Raw genomic sequence first — 13538 nt, 5'->3', positions numbered from 1 at the left:
AGAAGCCATTTGGTACTTACTCATTATAACGGATGTTTATAATATCATATTCACATGAACAATTCAAAACTTGAATGTGAAATTATACTGTAAGACTCATATATTGGTACTTTTTGGTGTTATATAAAATGACAATTTCCAGTGTCACCAAAAAAATGCGTGTTCTGATAAAAATGTATGTTCTAAGTACGTTCTGATGGAGAAAATACATACGAAAACATATACGATTTTAATTAGGGAAAGTCTATTTTAAAATGGCCAAGGAAAAATTGCTTCATATTAAGTATGGATACAAATATGAACACAGACGGAAATCTCAATATTTACAGTTAGTAAAAAAGTCATATTTAAAATATGTTTATTTCATACTAAGTACATTTAAATTCTAATAAAATATTTACAGACAGATAACTCAAGACTGATTGATCTGAAAATGATATTTAAAATTTATTTGGCGTACTACGTGTGCGCTACACACATTTCTTAATATTAAGTCTACAATGTGTTTAAAAGTCACTTCGATGAAAATTTTATAATATCGCTCTTTAAAATCCAATGTCTCCACAAAAACACTTGTGTTCTGATAAAAATGCATGCTATAAAAATACATTATATTTTAGTTAGTAGTCTAATAAAATTGGCAATAATTAATTGCTTCATGTTAAGTATATACAAATATCAACATATAAATGTAAATTTTCCAATTTAGCAGACTTTAAATTTGTTTAAAGGGGTCATATGATGCGATTTCAAGTTTTCCTTTCTCTTTGGAGTGTTACAAGCAGTTATTGCATAGATTGTGGCAAAGTCTAAAGTCTCAAAACCAGAGATTTATAAAAGTCATGACTTCTCCACACCCCCAAAAATGCCTCGTTTAAACGCGACCCCACTCGTCTATTTTCATAACACAGCGCAAATGTTTACATAAAGACAGAAGGCGGAGCTATTATTCTAGCTGTACTAGAAATCAGAGGACACGACTAGAAATCAGTTGTGTTTACAACTCTGTTACAAAACAGTTCAACACAAATATTGGCGTGCGTTCAGTGCATTGGTGGCTGTGCACTCAGACGTTGTTTGTCTTTATAATCAGTAATTATATCTCCACTGGATGCAACAACTGCCTCGTTTATGAGGGGTTTTATTGTCTTTGTGTCAGACACGGTATCACGTTACGGTAAGGGGCCGTAACATTTCCATCACACATTTGAGGTATTTGGCCAATCGCAGTGCACTAAATAGCCGGCCAATCAGAGCGCACAGCACTTCTCAGAACGATGAGCTTTGTACAAATCCATGTGTTTCAAAAAGGCAGGGCTTATAGGAGAAACAATAATGCGCAGTACGTAGAAAATAACGTGTTTTTTTAACGTTAAACCCCCACAAGCACATTGCATTACGCCAAATACACCATCATATAACCCTTTTACATTTGATATTATTTTCATGCGATTCTTTTATTAATGCTGACAGCCCTAATCCACACACTGACCAGTGGATCTGACTCGACGGAGCTGGGTGGCGTCTCTTTATGGGGCCGATCGTCTCCTGGCTGGCTGGGGCTGCCGGGGCCTGTGCTCGGGGGAGGCAGGTGGAATAGTTTGGCCTGGTCCTGCTGAGCAGACGGCCAGGGCAGAGATCCTCTGACCCACTCCACCGGATCCTCCCACACCGACTTCTGCCCGTGAACCTGCAGATACACATTTACGCTCATTCAGCCAAAAACTGCTTGCTCGAACAGTTAGGGGGTGATAAATCTATCTTCAAGTTACTCCGACCCACCTTAATGCCATCTTTGGCTCCTTCCTGCAGGTATGGGATGATCGAGTGATTCCAAAGATCGATAAACCACGTGCGGAATTCCTCTACTGTAACTGGACAGGACAAGAAGAAGCAGGGACCTACGAACACATGCAGATGAATGAGTCCCTCAATCAGGCACAACAGGCTTGGCTCCTCAACGTGCTGCTGATATGACGATGAATATTACCAATGAGGAAATCGGAGGTGCTGTGTTTCTCCAGGAAGGTGTGGAGGTGGTACCAGAGTCTGGGCACCCAGTCCAGGACCCGCAGAAGATCTTCATTCTTCACGCTCCTGGGATCTTCAGCCTCCATTAGCTTCCTGTGCAGGTAACGTACTAGGAATCCGTTCGCTGGCTCGACGTTATTGGAAAACGTCACCATCCTGTACAGAGGACACAGATGCACCAAACAAATGTGAAAACTGAGAAATAGTGTTAGCTGTTTTTATCCAGATGCGTTAAACTGATCAAAAGAAGACATCAACAAAGTATAAATAAAGAATAACATCTTAAATGTTAACATCTTAATATTAAAATAAGATGTCTACAATAACAACAACACCAACGAAGAGTTTATTGAGCGGCAAATCAGCATATTAGAATGATTTCTGATGGATCATGTGACACTGAAGTAATAATGTTAAAAATGTAGCTTTGATCACAGCAATAAATCACATTTAAATGATTTAAATAGTTAAACGATTTAAAATATTTTCCTTTTAAATATTTAGAAATTTGTAAATATTTAAAAAGAAAATAATTTCAGCAATATATACTGCATATATCTCATTTGCTGGGATACTATTAAATCTTATTATACCATAAATGTAGGTGTAAAAAATATAAAAGTTAAATAGATAAAAATAAACCCCAAACACAGTGATGAGCTTTATTTTCCAATAATGACCAGTTGACTTTATGTTACTCTGATTATTACGACCGAATGGATGTGTAACTTTTATATACGGTGACATTATTTGACATATTTTATGTTTGAAAAGAGAAAAACTGAGGAGCAGTACACGAGAAAACCATCGCATCTATGCTTACAATTGTGTTTTGTCAATATTTGTTGAAAAGTGAGGTAGGCCATTTTAACACTATTAAATATGAAAATTAGGAATCCTTTTGCAGTATATATTATAGGTAGAAAAAAAGCGAGCACATGGCTTGCACTTTATTTTACCGTATGTGTACTTACCCTACCCCACGTAGATATGTACGGTATCCACATGGGGTAGGGTTAGTATTTAGTTATTACCTAGTTATTGCAACCAGCACATGTTAGTGTCACCCAAAGTGACAATGAAAACAAAAGCAGAAGGGGCAACACGTCACAGCTGCTCCTCACTGAAGCTGAAAAGACCTTGTTAATGTCAGTACCAACCTGAAGCTGAGGTGCAGGCCATGGTTAGGGGTCATCTTCACCGGCTGATTGGTTGTCCCTATTATATATGGACTGGGAAAGAGAAACAAAACAGCTCTTGACACCTTAAAGATGACTGAGAAACCCCGTTCGGTGTAGACTTCGCTGGACTCACCATTTATGATATTTACAGGTTAAAGCACCATTAACAAGTTCACTGAGGGATGTTGCATCGTGCACGTCATCCAAGATGACGACCAGTGGGATCTCGGCCGTGCTGCTCTCACGGTCGATCTGATTGGCCAGATTGGACAGGTAGAGCTGAAGGTCCTGTTGGGATAAAAAGCACGTTTTTTTTTAAAGCAGATTCACAGAAGCAAACAAAAAATGATAAAATTTCATCTGTAAAGTAGCTATACAGAAGTCATTATTAATTTAACAATTAATTTATCCATTTAATTTATGACAATAGCCTATTGTATCTTCATAGCAGTCTATCTTTACAATAACCTTTATAATAATATCTTCTCAAAATAGAAATTGGCACAGGTTTTCAGCTCTGCAGAAGACAAGAGTGTCATTTTGCAGCTTAGTCTTGATTTAATTTAGTTCAATAACAACTTCAAAGTTGCAATGTCACAAATATGAGGCAGCTATATTTTAATTCATACTGTAAGTGTCACTTCTCATAATGGCAAGTTTCAAGAGCAAGGCTGGGGTTCATTACGGTGTTTTATTATTTATATATATATATATATATATATATATATATATATATATATATATATATATATATATATTACTAAATACATTTATATGTTTAATATCATTATAAATTATATTTCCTCACCAAGCATTTATCTGATCCTAAAACTCAAATTTTCTAATTACTGTTTAAATGCAATGTAAATTTGATTTAAAAAGTGTTATTTATTCCTGTCGTGCTACACTGCATTTTTTTTGTTAGCATTATTACTCCAGTATCACATGATCCTTCTAACATCTGCTGCTTAAGAAACATTTCTGATTATTATTAATGCTGGAAACAGTTTTTCAGGATCTTTCGATGAACAACAGATACTTTCAAAATATGCATTTTTCATTATCCGGTTCAGGTTTGATACTTTTAACATTAATTGTCTATAACGTTACAGAACCGGAGCGGCCTTAAGCGCGCTGATCAATAGCAACCTCTATGAATGTGAGTGTCTTGTGTTGAGGTGTACCTTGCAGGACTGGCGGTGCATGTTGAAGGTGGTGGTGATGGCGGGGGTGACCTCTCGAGCGCTGCGCTCCACCAGGTACTCGGCGAGGCGGTAGGTGAGGTAGGTCTTTCCTGTGCCGCTGGGGCCCGATAAGATCAAGCGCCGGTGTTTGAGCAGCAGACTGATGTAATGCTGCATCATGGGCTTGGGGATGAGCGTCTCAAACACCAGGACGTCCACACACTTCTCCTTCAGGCCTGCGTTCGGTACAATACAGATAGCATGTCTTACATTGCAGTCTTATACAATAGATGCTTTTATCCAAAGCAACAAATCACTGGCATTTACAAGCGATCTGCTGATGTTCAAGAAAAAGCTAGAGGTTTGTTCTGGTTGTTTTAAGGTATGTAATGAGGCACATATTTTTAAACATGCATCTTTTAATATATAACCTTTATATGTGTGTCTAAGAATATTAAAAAAAACCTTTTTACAGATTCAAGAGTAAGCTAATATAATAAAATAATAATATAATAACATAATTCTAATATAAATTTAAGTATAAATTATATCTTTATATAATAATAATGTTTATTATACAATAATATAATTACACACACACAGATGTATATATGCTATCAAATGATTAACCATGATTAATTATGTTCAAAATAAACGTTTTTGTTCACATAATACATATATGTGTGCTGTGTTTATTTATTATGTATATATAAATAAACACATATACAGTATGTATTTGGAAAATATGAAAAATTTACATTTACACTTTTATATGTAAATATATTAAATATAATATTTTTACTTAAACATGTACGCGTTTGTATTTATATATACTTAATCAATAAACACAGCACACATTCCTATATTACACACACACACACACACACACACACACACACGTACAGAAAGAGAGAGAAAGAGAGAGAGATTTTTTGCTTGATTTTTTTAAAGACAGCAATAGCTCCTATCAAGGATTTTGCATGCAAACAATATAATGTACAGCAGAAATAACAGTTTAATGTACAGTATCAATGGGAGAATATGCACCATTGCATTATATGTTTATAATGTCACTCTATTTAGAATGATAATGATAAATGTGACTAATGTTACTGTCTATAAGACATGTTTTAACACTTTTCATTTAAGATATACGCTAGTTTTGAAATATTAAGGATGCATGTTAAATTTAGTTTTTAATCTTCTTCTTCTTCTTCGAGAGAGGAACAGAGTGTGTTTTCTTTAGTCTGGGTGGTCTATAGCATCACACCACCTCAATAAACAACTTTGAATCGCAGCCTGCTCTTAAAATAACCTAAAGCAAGCCCAGAGGAGTCTGGGTAACGGCCCCAATTCCCAGGGTCACATATCAGACTGAGAGCCCAGGAATGATGGGATGTGTTGTGCTGTTCAAGCACACCTCCTGCTGGCTGCCGTTACAGTCAGAAACATTGGCGCTGTATTGCTGTGAAGACACCTCATACACACTGCAGCGCTGCCTGCGGGTATTTGCATTATTTGTTGCCGGTTATTAAAGATATCCCAAAGTAATGGCTTGCAGTTTATATGGAAAAAATACAGTTTAAAAAAATACATTTACTAGTTTGTGGACAGAAATTGTAAATGTAAAAAGAATGCATTTCAGATGCAGGAAATAAAGCATAATATTGTCCACAATTAAGAATTTATTTCATGTAAAATATAGAAATTAAAGTAATGTTTGAAATATGTTAAAGTAAGTAGTAGTGCATCTAATACTAATAATACTCCAATAATATATAATATATATTATATAGCGCTGTCAAACCATTAATCTTGATTTATTGCATTTGTTTACATAATATATGTATGTACTGTGTTTATTTATTATGTATATATAAATACAGCTACAGTGTATATTTATAATATTTTATATTATAATTATGTTTAATATATAAACAACATATTTAACTCAAATATGTACATGCCTGTATATATATATATATGCATAATAAATATACACAGCGCATACTCATATTATGTAAACAATGCAATTAATTGAATACTATATATACTACTATATGAATATATATATATATATATATATATATATATATATATATATATATATATATATATATATATATATATATATATAGAATATATATATATATATGGTTTAAGGTTTTATCTGGAAGAATTAGAACTATAAGGTATATATAAGAACTATAGAACTAAAAGGCCAAAAATGTACACAGCATACAAAAGAAACATCATATAATGTAAATAATGAATAAGAATAAGAATAAGTAAATATCTCCATTTTTACAAAAATGTCAGATAGAACCTCATAATTCTAAGGCTAGGATATATATATAAAATTGTGAATAAAATTGTATTTAAATTTTCTAAACATTTATTTAAAATAATAACAATAATTATTACATTTATACTATTACATTTATATTAGAAATAGCCACAACAGACTACAAGCTTACTCTTGAATCTATAAAAGAGCTTGTTAAAGGAACACTTTTTTGGGAACAGGCTCATTCAAAAGTTGAAAAGTTGAAAAGTGGAGTTTCACCGTTTTTGAATCCATTCAGCCGATCTTCGTACACGATATGACTACAGAAGAGTCAAGTCTTAAATAGGAAAAATATCGAAACTCTTTGGTCCTTTTTAAACGAGATGCTACCGGTCTAATCGGATTCAATGATCTATGCTAAGCTATGCTAAAAGTACTATCGCTGAAGATCGACTGAATACATTCAAAAACGGTAAAACTCAACTTATTAACTCTGGGGGAGCTGGAGAATGTTTCTCTTTCCAGAAAAAGTGGAGGGTTTCTTTAATATTCTTACACGATATAAATGATATGAGTCCTTAACTAGGACAAACCATATTGGTGTTTAATTATACATATATAAAACCTTTGCGTTGTGTTGGAGATGGACGCTGTTATCCATGCGCCTCAACACACACTGACCTTTCAGAGTCACGCTGATGCAGGAGGAGCCCTTGCTGTAGAGGCGCACAGGGGGCGTCTCGGGCGGCTGCGCTCCCAGGACCCTCTTCAGATGGCTGAGGCTGTAGCTGTAGATGGAGTCCTGAGAGAGAGCCAGGCTGGAGCCGGGGTCCACCACGGCTAAATACTCCTGCAGAGAGACGGGAGAACAGCTCTTCAGCGTCATTTGTTTCGTGCGTCTAAACGTGTGGATGAGACCGGAGGCGGAGCTCACTTTAAAAGCCTGGATAACCGCGGAGTCCAGAGAAAACCAGTCGGTCCGTCCGCTGATTTTAACCGCGCCGATGAAGAACTCCAGCTGTTTCACCTCCTATGAAGGACACACTTTTAAGCGAGCTTTGGAAACTTACAGTAGATCAGGTTTTTTGCCGTTGTGAAACAACATATAAACTACATTCAATATTTATTTAAATGTTTTAATTTTAATTATAAAAAAGCTATTATTAAATAGCAGTGTTTTCTTCGTTTTATTAAGAATTATTTTGAAATAATCAAACAACAATATAAATAAAAATATAAAACGGTATCATTTAATTATATTTTTGGGTAACACTGTACAATACGGTTCATTAGTTAATACATTAGTTAATATGAACTAAGCTACAGCATTTATTAATCTTAGTTAATGCTAATTTCAGCATGAATAGATACTGTAATGCGTGTATTGTTCATTAACTGTTTATGTTAATGAATACGTTAACTAATATTAACAATCGACAGCTTATTGTAAAGTGTTATTTAAATATAGCAATAATAAGTAGTAATAAAATATACTTCAGTAACTGAAATAAATTTAAGTTGGAGTAGTAAATAGTTTAAACTAAATAAAAAGAAGAATACATATAATATAAATGTCAAAGCACATGTCAAAATGATTAAATCATAAACTAAATAAAATATAAAAATAAAAGATAATAAAATAGGCTTTTACACACACACACACACACACACATACACATATATATATATATATATACGTATATATATATATATATATATATATATATATATATATATATATATATATATATATATATATATATATATATATATATATATATATATAGTACATATACATATACATATATATATAGTACATATATATATATATATATATATATATATATATATATATATATATAAAAATCTAGATTGATCTGTTTTATAATGTACTGGACATGATCAGGATGAAGATGCTCGTGTAAAGCACTCACGTCTTTGAATAGGTGCTGATTGGGTATGCGAACCAAAACTCTGACGAGACTTTCGTCCTTCTGCAAAGTGGTGGTGGGGCTCTGAAAGACATCTGTGAGATGAACAGAAACTACAGTCAGAGGGTGTAGAATTCAAGAGTCTTTTGAGCACGAGGTCTCTGTGTAAATGTATGACCTGGGTAAGGCTCGTTTTGTCCCATGCCGGTTTTGCCGAAAGACGACACCGATTGCCGCGGTGATGAGACGCCCAATGAACCGAGCCCAGAGGACTGGGAGGTGGAGCTCGGAGGTCTGGAGGAGGGGCCACCCGTCTTCAGCTGATCGTTCTCCGCCTTCAGGTTTTCCACCGTTACCTGTCAGTGCATTTGTTAAGAGATTTAAGAAGAAATATAGTATTGCGCATTTAATGTCAATTTTACTATAATTATTATTATTATTACTATCATCATCATCATTATTATTTAGTGTTCCTAAATAATGCAAAATAATACAAATTTTCATCACATAATTGTAAATATTTAAAAATGATTAGTATTTAATGAACTATACATATTTAGATAACAACAACATTAATAATACAACAACAAATGTAACATTATTATTATTATTATTATTGCGCACATTTTATTTTATTACAATTAATTACAAATGTTTAAAATTATTATTTATATTAATATTGACCAGTACACCTAAATAATAACAATAGTAATCATTTTAAACACACACAGAAGAATCTTAGTAATATTTTGATTACTGTTGTTATTAATTAAATTGTACAAAGGTATATAATAATAGATCGCTTAAATTATTTATTTTTTTGTATTATTAATAACTAACCAGTTTGCCAACATAATAATAATAATAATACGTTTAAATATAATAAAATAATATATATTACAAAAATACACACACACACACACACACACACACATATATATATATATATATATATAAATTTAAAATAATTTGTTTTATCGTTATAATTATTACTTTATGCCCATTTTTACACAAAACCCTCATGTAAATGACCAATACATGAATGTGTGTTTATTTAATTTAAAACCTGAGGCTTGAAATCAGTTTTACAGTCAAATATAAGCCTGCTCATGAATTTGTGTTGATGTAAACAGCACCTCACGCACACACACACACACACACACACACACACACACACACACCTGCATGTTGGTCATGGCCTCCTGCAGCTGCTCCAGTTGATGGGCAGAGGTCAGCGCCTCTAAACGGATGTCGGTCAGCTTGCGCTCCTTCTCCCACAGTTCTGAGCGTAACTCTGACACCACCTTCTCTTCTTGCTCGGGTTCCTCGCAGCCCTCGCACGATCTGCAAGAAAAAACAACATCAAACGCGCAGCTATGAAAGACAGACGTTACATAATTCGAATCATCTTGTGAAGAACATAAACAATGGCGTTTCCCACCCTGATGTTGAAGTCGAGGCCTTTGCGGAGGAGTTATCAATATTATGCTGGATTTTGGGTGAAGACGGGGCGGATGTGACGGGCGTTGCGATCTCCTCTATATCTGCGTATGGCGCTTTGGGTCCCTTTTTACTGAAGGCCTTGTTGAAGGAGCTCCTCAGCTTCATTAAGAGAAGAAACGAGACACTACTTCACATCAAGGGACTTTTAAAAACAAGTCTGAATTCACAGTGTTATTATAAATGGTTTGGTTTTATAATGGTAGCAGACAGCAAAACACAATGGAGGCATATATGATTTAATGCGTTTGTGATGGCACGTCTTAACAGTGAATTTTAGCTAAAATGATCCAACAATCTTCAAAGTTTCCAAGCAAAGCATTCAGCTAGCATTAGCAGCACAATGTAATTAATGTCTATTTATCAGGAGTGTTAATGTTTACTCAAACTAAAACTGGAAATATTTTCAACCAAAATATAAAATAAAATATTAAAATTAAATGAATAACTTAACTGCCTTGGCAGTTAAATGAAATAAGTATAATAATAAATCCAACCTATATAGATATAAAAAACCCCAGCAACTAATAACAGTGAGAAAAGCACATAACAAAATTACTAAATTAAAATAATAAATTAATGATAAATTAAATTAACTGAAAAAGTATAACAAACAGATGGCAATTAAAAAATTAAGAAATACTATAATAGTAAATTTAAAAATAGCTAATTAACACATAAATTAAAGGTTTGCACTTTAAAGAGATAAAATGCTGATCGCAGGCATTAGTTGTGACAGTAATAATCACAAAGCACATATCAAACTGTTAAAGGAGAGTAATAGGACACCTGGAGCATCATGTTTAATATATTGTACAGTATATTGCATTGCACACTGCTTAAAGGAGACATATTATGCCCCTTTTTACAATATGTAATATAAATCTCTGGTGTCCCCAGAATGTGTCTGTGAAGTTTCCGCTTAAAACGGCTAGCTGATCATTTATCGTATCACTTTGAAAATGATTATTTTGAGTGGAAGCAGAAACAGCAAAAACGCTGATTTTCGTGCCTGTCTTTTTAAATGCAAATGAGCTGCTAGTCCCCGCCCCTTTTTAAAACAGATCTGCGCCATTACAGTCTGCACCCGCTAAAAACATCTGTTTCGATTCATTCATGTTTATCGCGCTGAAATCATGCGTTAGTTTAAGCGTCTGATATGTTAGTTCTCTGAGTGATGAACTTGAAAATGAAACTTGAGGATTAAGGGACAGTATTATTATAATGAGATCCCTTTTCAATGTCACATGCCCGTTTACGCTTGCAGAAAAGGCCTTACTAAAACCCTTAGGTTACTAGGTTGATCTTTCTCACGTTTTCTTGGTTAGTAGCTGCACCGGGGACCTGGTTTTAAGGCTCAAAATCAGATTTTCATGTCACCTTTACACACAAATTCCTCCTTTAAATTCTAAACCTGAAAGGTTTTTGACCACATAATATAATGGCAAAGATACGCTGCCATTGAGATGGATGTGGATGGGATGGGATGGGAAAGCAACTCACCTCGTAGACCTGTAAAATAGGGAGCAGGGAAGCGTAGGGAAGAGATCACAGTCATACTTAATCGCAACGTTGAAACAGACCGTCTACATAACACATATTAGATGAGCAGCCTGCACCCATCTAAAAGCGTTCCCATCCTCACCCAGCTCTTCTTCTTCTTCTTCTTGGCCTCTTGTTCCTTCAGGCTGCCCGCGCTGGAGTGACTGGTGATGCTGTTCAGACTGGAGATGCTCTCTGACGAGTTCTGCCGGTCGATCTGCAGCTCTGAGGGGAAGATCAGCGCTCGTTTAGCACACAGTCTAAACATAAGGAAAGCCTTGACCACGAAAAGGAATAAACTTATATATTAAAAAACCTTTGGGTGGGATTTCGGGGACATTGAGGGCCCCTTGAATGAGTGACTGGGCTTCTGTGTTCTTGGACTTCAGGACTTCGATGGTATCCCTCAGGTCCTGTAGCTCAGAATCCTGAAATGAGCAGCCATGGATGTAAATGAACGTTCAAACATGAACATATCTGATTGCACTGGTGAGAAGAAAACACTTCATTGAAAACATCATTGTTAAAACCTAACACAAGTGCCTTTTCGTGCAGTCAGTTTTATCTATCCCTGTGACTTATTACTGATGAACTTATTCACATTATTTCACAAACTTGTTCACATTGTTTCACAAATAAAGTAAAATTCTAATAAAAGTCATTTTGCATGCAACCAGTTATATAAAAGCTTTGAATTTTGAAAAAAAGGCTGCATTTATTTGATCCAAAATACAGTTAAAAACGGAACATTTCTGAAATATTATTACAATTTAAAATAACTGGTGTCCATTTGAATATTTTGCAAAATGTAATTTATTTCTGTGAAGAAAGCTGAATTTTCAGCATCATTACCCTAGTGTTTAGTGTCACATGATCTTTCAGAAATCATGTTAATTTGCTGCTCAAGAAACATTTCTGATGATTATTCACGCTGAAAACATTTTTGGATACATTCAATCCTATTAGATTTATACATTAATTGAAATAGGTTCAAATAATTGGACTGGTTTATTTATATATTTACACACACACGTTATAATAGTTTTTCATATCTATCGCATGTGAATGCAGCATGATGTTTCTCTACACTGACCTTCTGCTCAGAAGTGACTGAGAGACTCTGCAGTCGTGCCGTCATGAGAGCCAGACTCTGCTCAAACGCCGCCACCAGGTTTGCCTGCAGACAGAGACAGGTGCAGGTTAGTGTCTGACATACACTACTGGTCATTACACAAACACACACACACTTGTGCGTCTCCATCTGGACTGGGAAAGAGCGGAGGGAGAGGACGGGAATCGAGAAAAGCTGTGGACATGGATGGATGGATGAAGGGTGAGCAGAGGTCTGCCTGCAGGCTGGAAAGGACAAAACCATGAGGTTGCCATGTGACGACACACACGCTACAGGAGAGAGAGAGAGTGTGTGTGTGTGTGTGTGTGTGTGAAATAGATGATGGAATAAACCTGATAAAAATACAATATCCATCATGCTATTCAATGCGACTCTAGCAGTGCATGCTAGTGCATCACACGCAAGTACACGCACATTTCCTGAAGAAAAACACTGCTGTGACGCCAGGCTGTTGTGGGTGGTTGCCAGGATGTTTCTATGTGGTTGCTAAGGTGTCCTAACTGGTTAATTGTGTGTTGCTAGGTGGCTTCCAGAGGTGCGTTCTCAGTGGTAAAATGTTCTCTGTGTATGACAGGATGTGATATGAGCAGATATTAGTGTGCAGAGGTGTGTTATCAGTGGTTGCCAGGGGGTTTCAGTGTGGTTGTTAAGCTGTTCTCAGTGGTTGCCAGGATGTTTCTATTCGTTTGATAAGATGTTCTGCTCAGTTGTTGGTTTGCTACTAGGTGGTTTCCAGAAGTTTGTGTTCAG

At 35.2% G+C, this 13538-nt stretch overlaps 1 protein-coding gene across 13 annotated transcripts in view; it reads right to left on the bottom strand.

The window, feature by feature from the left end:
- The window catches only part of nav1b (neuron navigator 1b), a 66296-nt gene that overhangs the window by 3745 nt on the left and 49013 nt on the right, over positions 1 to 13538 (bottom strand). For 8 of the 13 annotated variants that reach the window (XM_043242140.1, XM_043242143.1, XM_043242144.1 and 5 more), the window contains 16 exons: positions 12750 to 12833; positions 11973 to 12084; positions 11760 to 11881; positions 11618 to 11626; positions 10056 to 10216; positions 9796 to 9958; positions 8793 to 8970; positions 8618 to 8709; positions 7618 to 7713; positions 7365 to 7533; positions 4397 to 4632; positions 3346 to 3500; positions 3192 to 3263; positions 1991 to 2187; positions 1783 to 1901; positions 1493 to 1690 (listed from right to left, as the gene is read on the bottom strand). In XM_043242140.1, coding sequence (XP_043098075.1) covers positions 1493 to 1690; positions 1783 to 1901; positions 1991 to 2187; positions 3192 to 3263; positions 3346 to 3500; positions 4397 to 4632; positions 7365 to 7533; positions 7618 to 7713; positions 8618 to 8709; positions 8793 to 8970; positions 9796 to 9958; positions 10056 to 10216; positions 11618 to 11626; positions 11760 to 11881; positions 11973 to 12084; positions 12750 to 12833 — 2163 coding nt within the window. The remainder of the gene's footprint in view (positions 1 to 1492; positions 1691 to 1782; positions 1902 to 1990; positions 2188 to 3191; positions 3264 to 3345; positions 3501 to 4396; positions 4633 to 7364; positions 7534 to 7617; positions 7714 to 8617; positions 8710 to 8792; positions 8971 to 9795; positions 9959 to 10055; positions 10217 to 11617; positions 11627 to 11759; positions 11882 to 11972; positions 12085 to 12749; positions 12834 to 13538) is intronic. The other 5 variants (XM_043242142.1, XM_043242147.1, XM_043242141.1 and 2 more) reach the window with 1 other exon arrangement.

The sequence above is a fragment of the Puntigrus tetrazona genome, chromosome 6, assembly GCF_018831695.1.
Source record: "Puntigrus tetrazona isolate hp1 chromosome 6, ASM1883169v1, whole genome shotgun sequence".
NCBI lineage: Eukaryota > Metazoa > Chordata > Actinopteri > Cypriniformes > Cyprinidae > Puntigrus > Puntigrus tetrazona.
The sequence above is the reverse complement of the archived record's forward strand: the minus strand, read 5'-3'. Positions and strand labels throughout refer to the sequence as shown.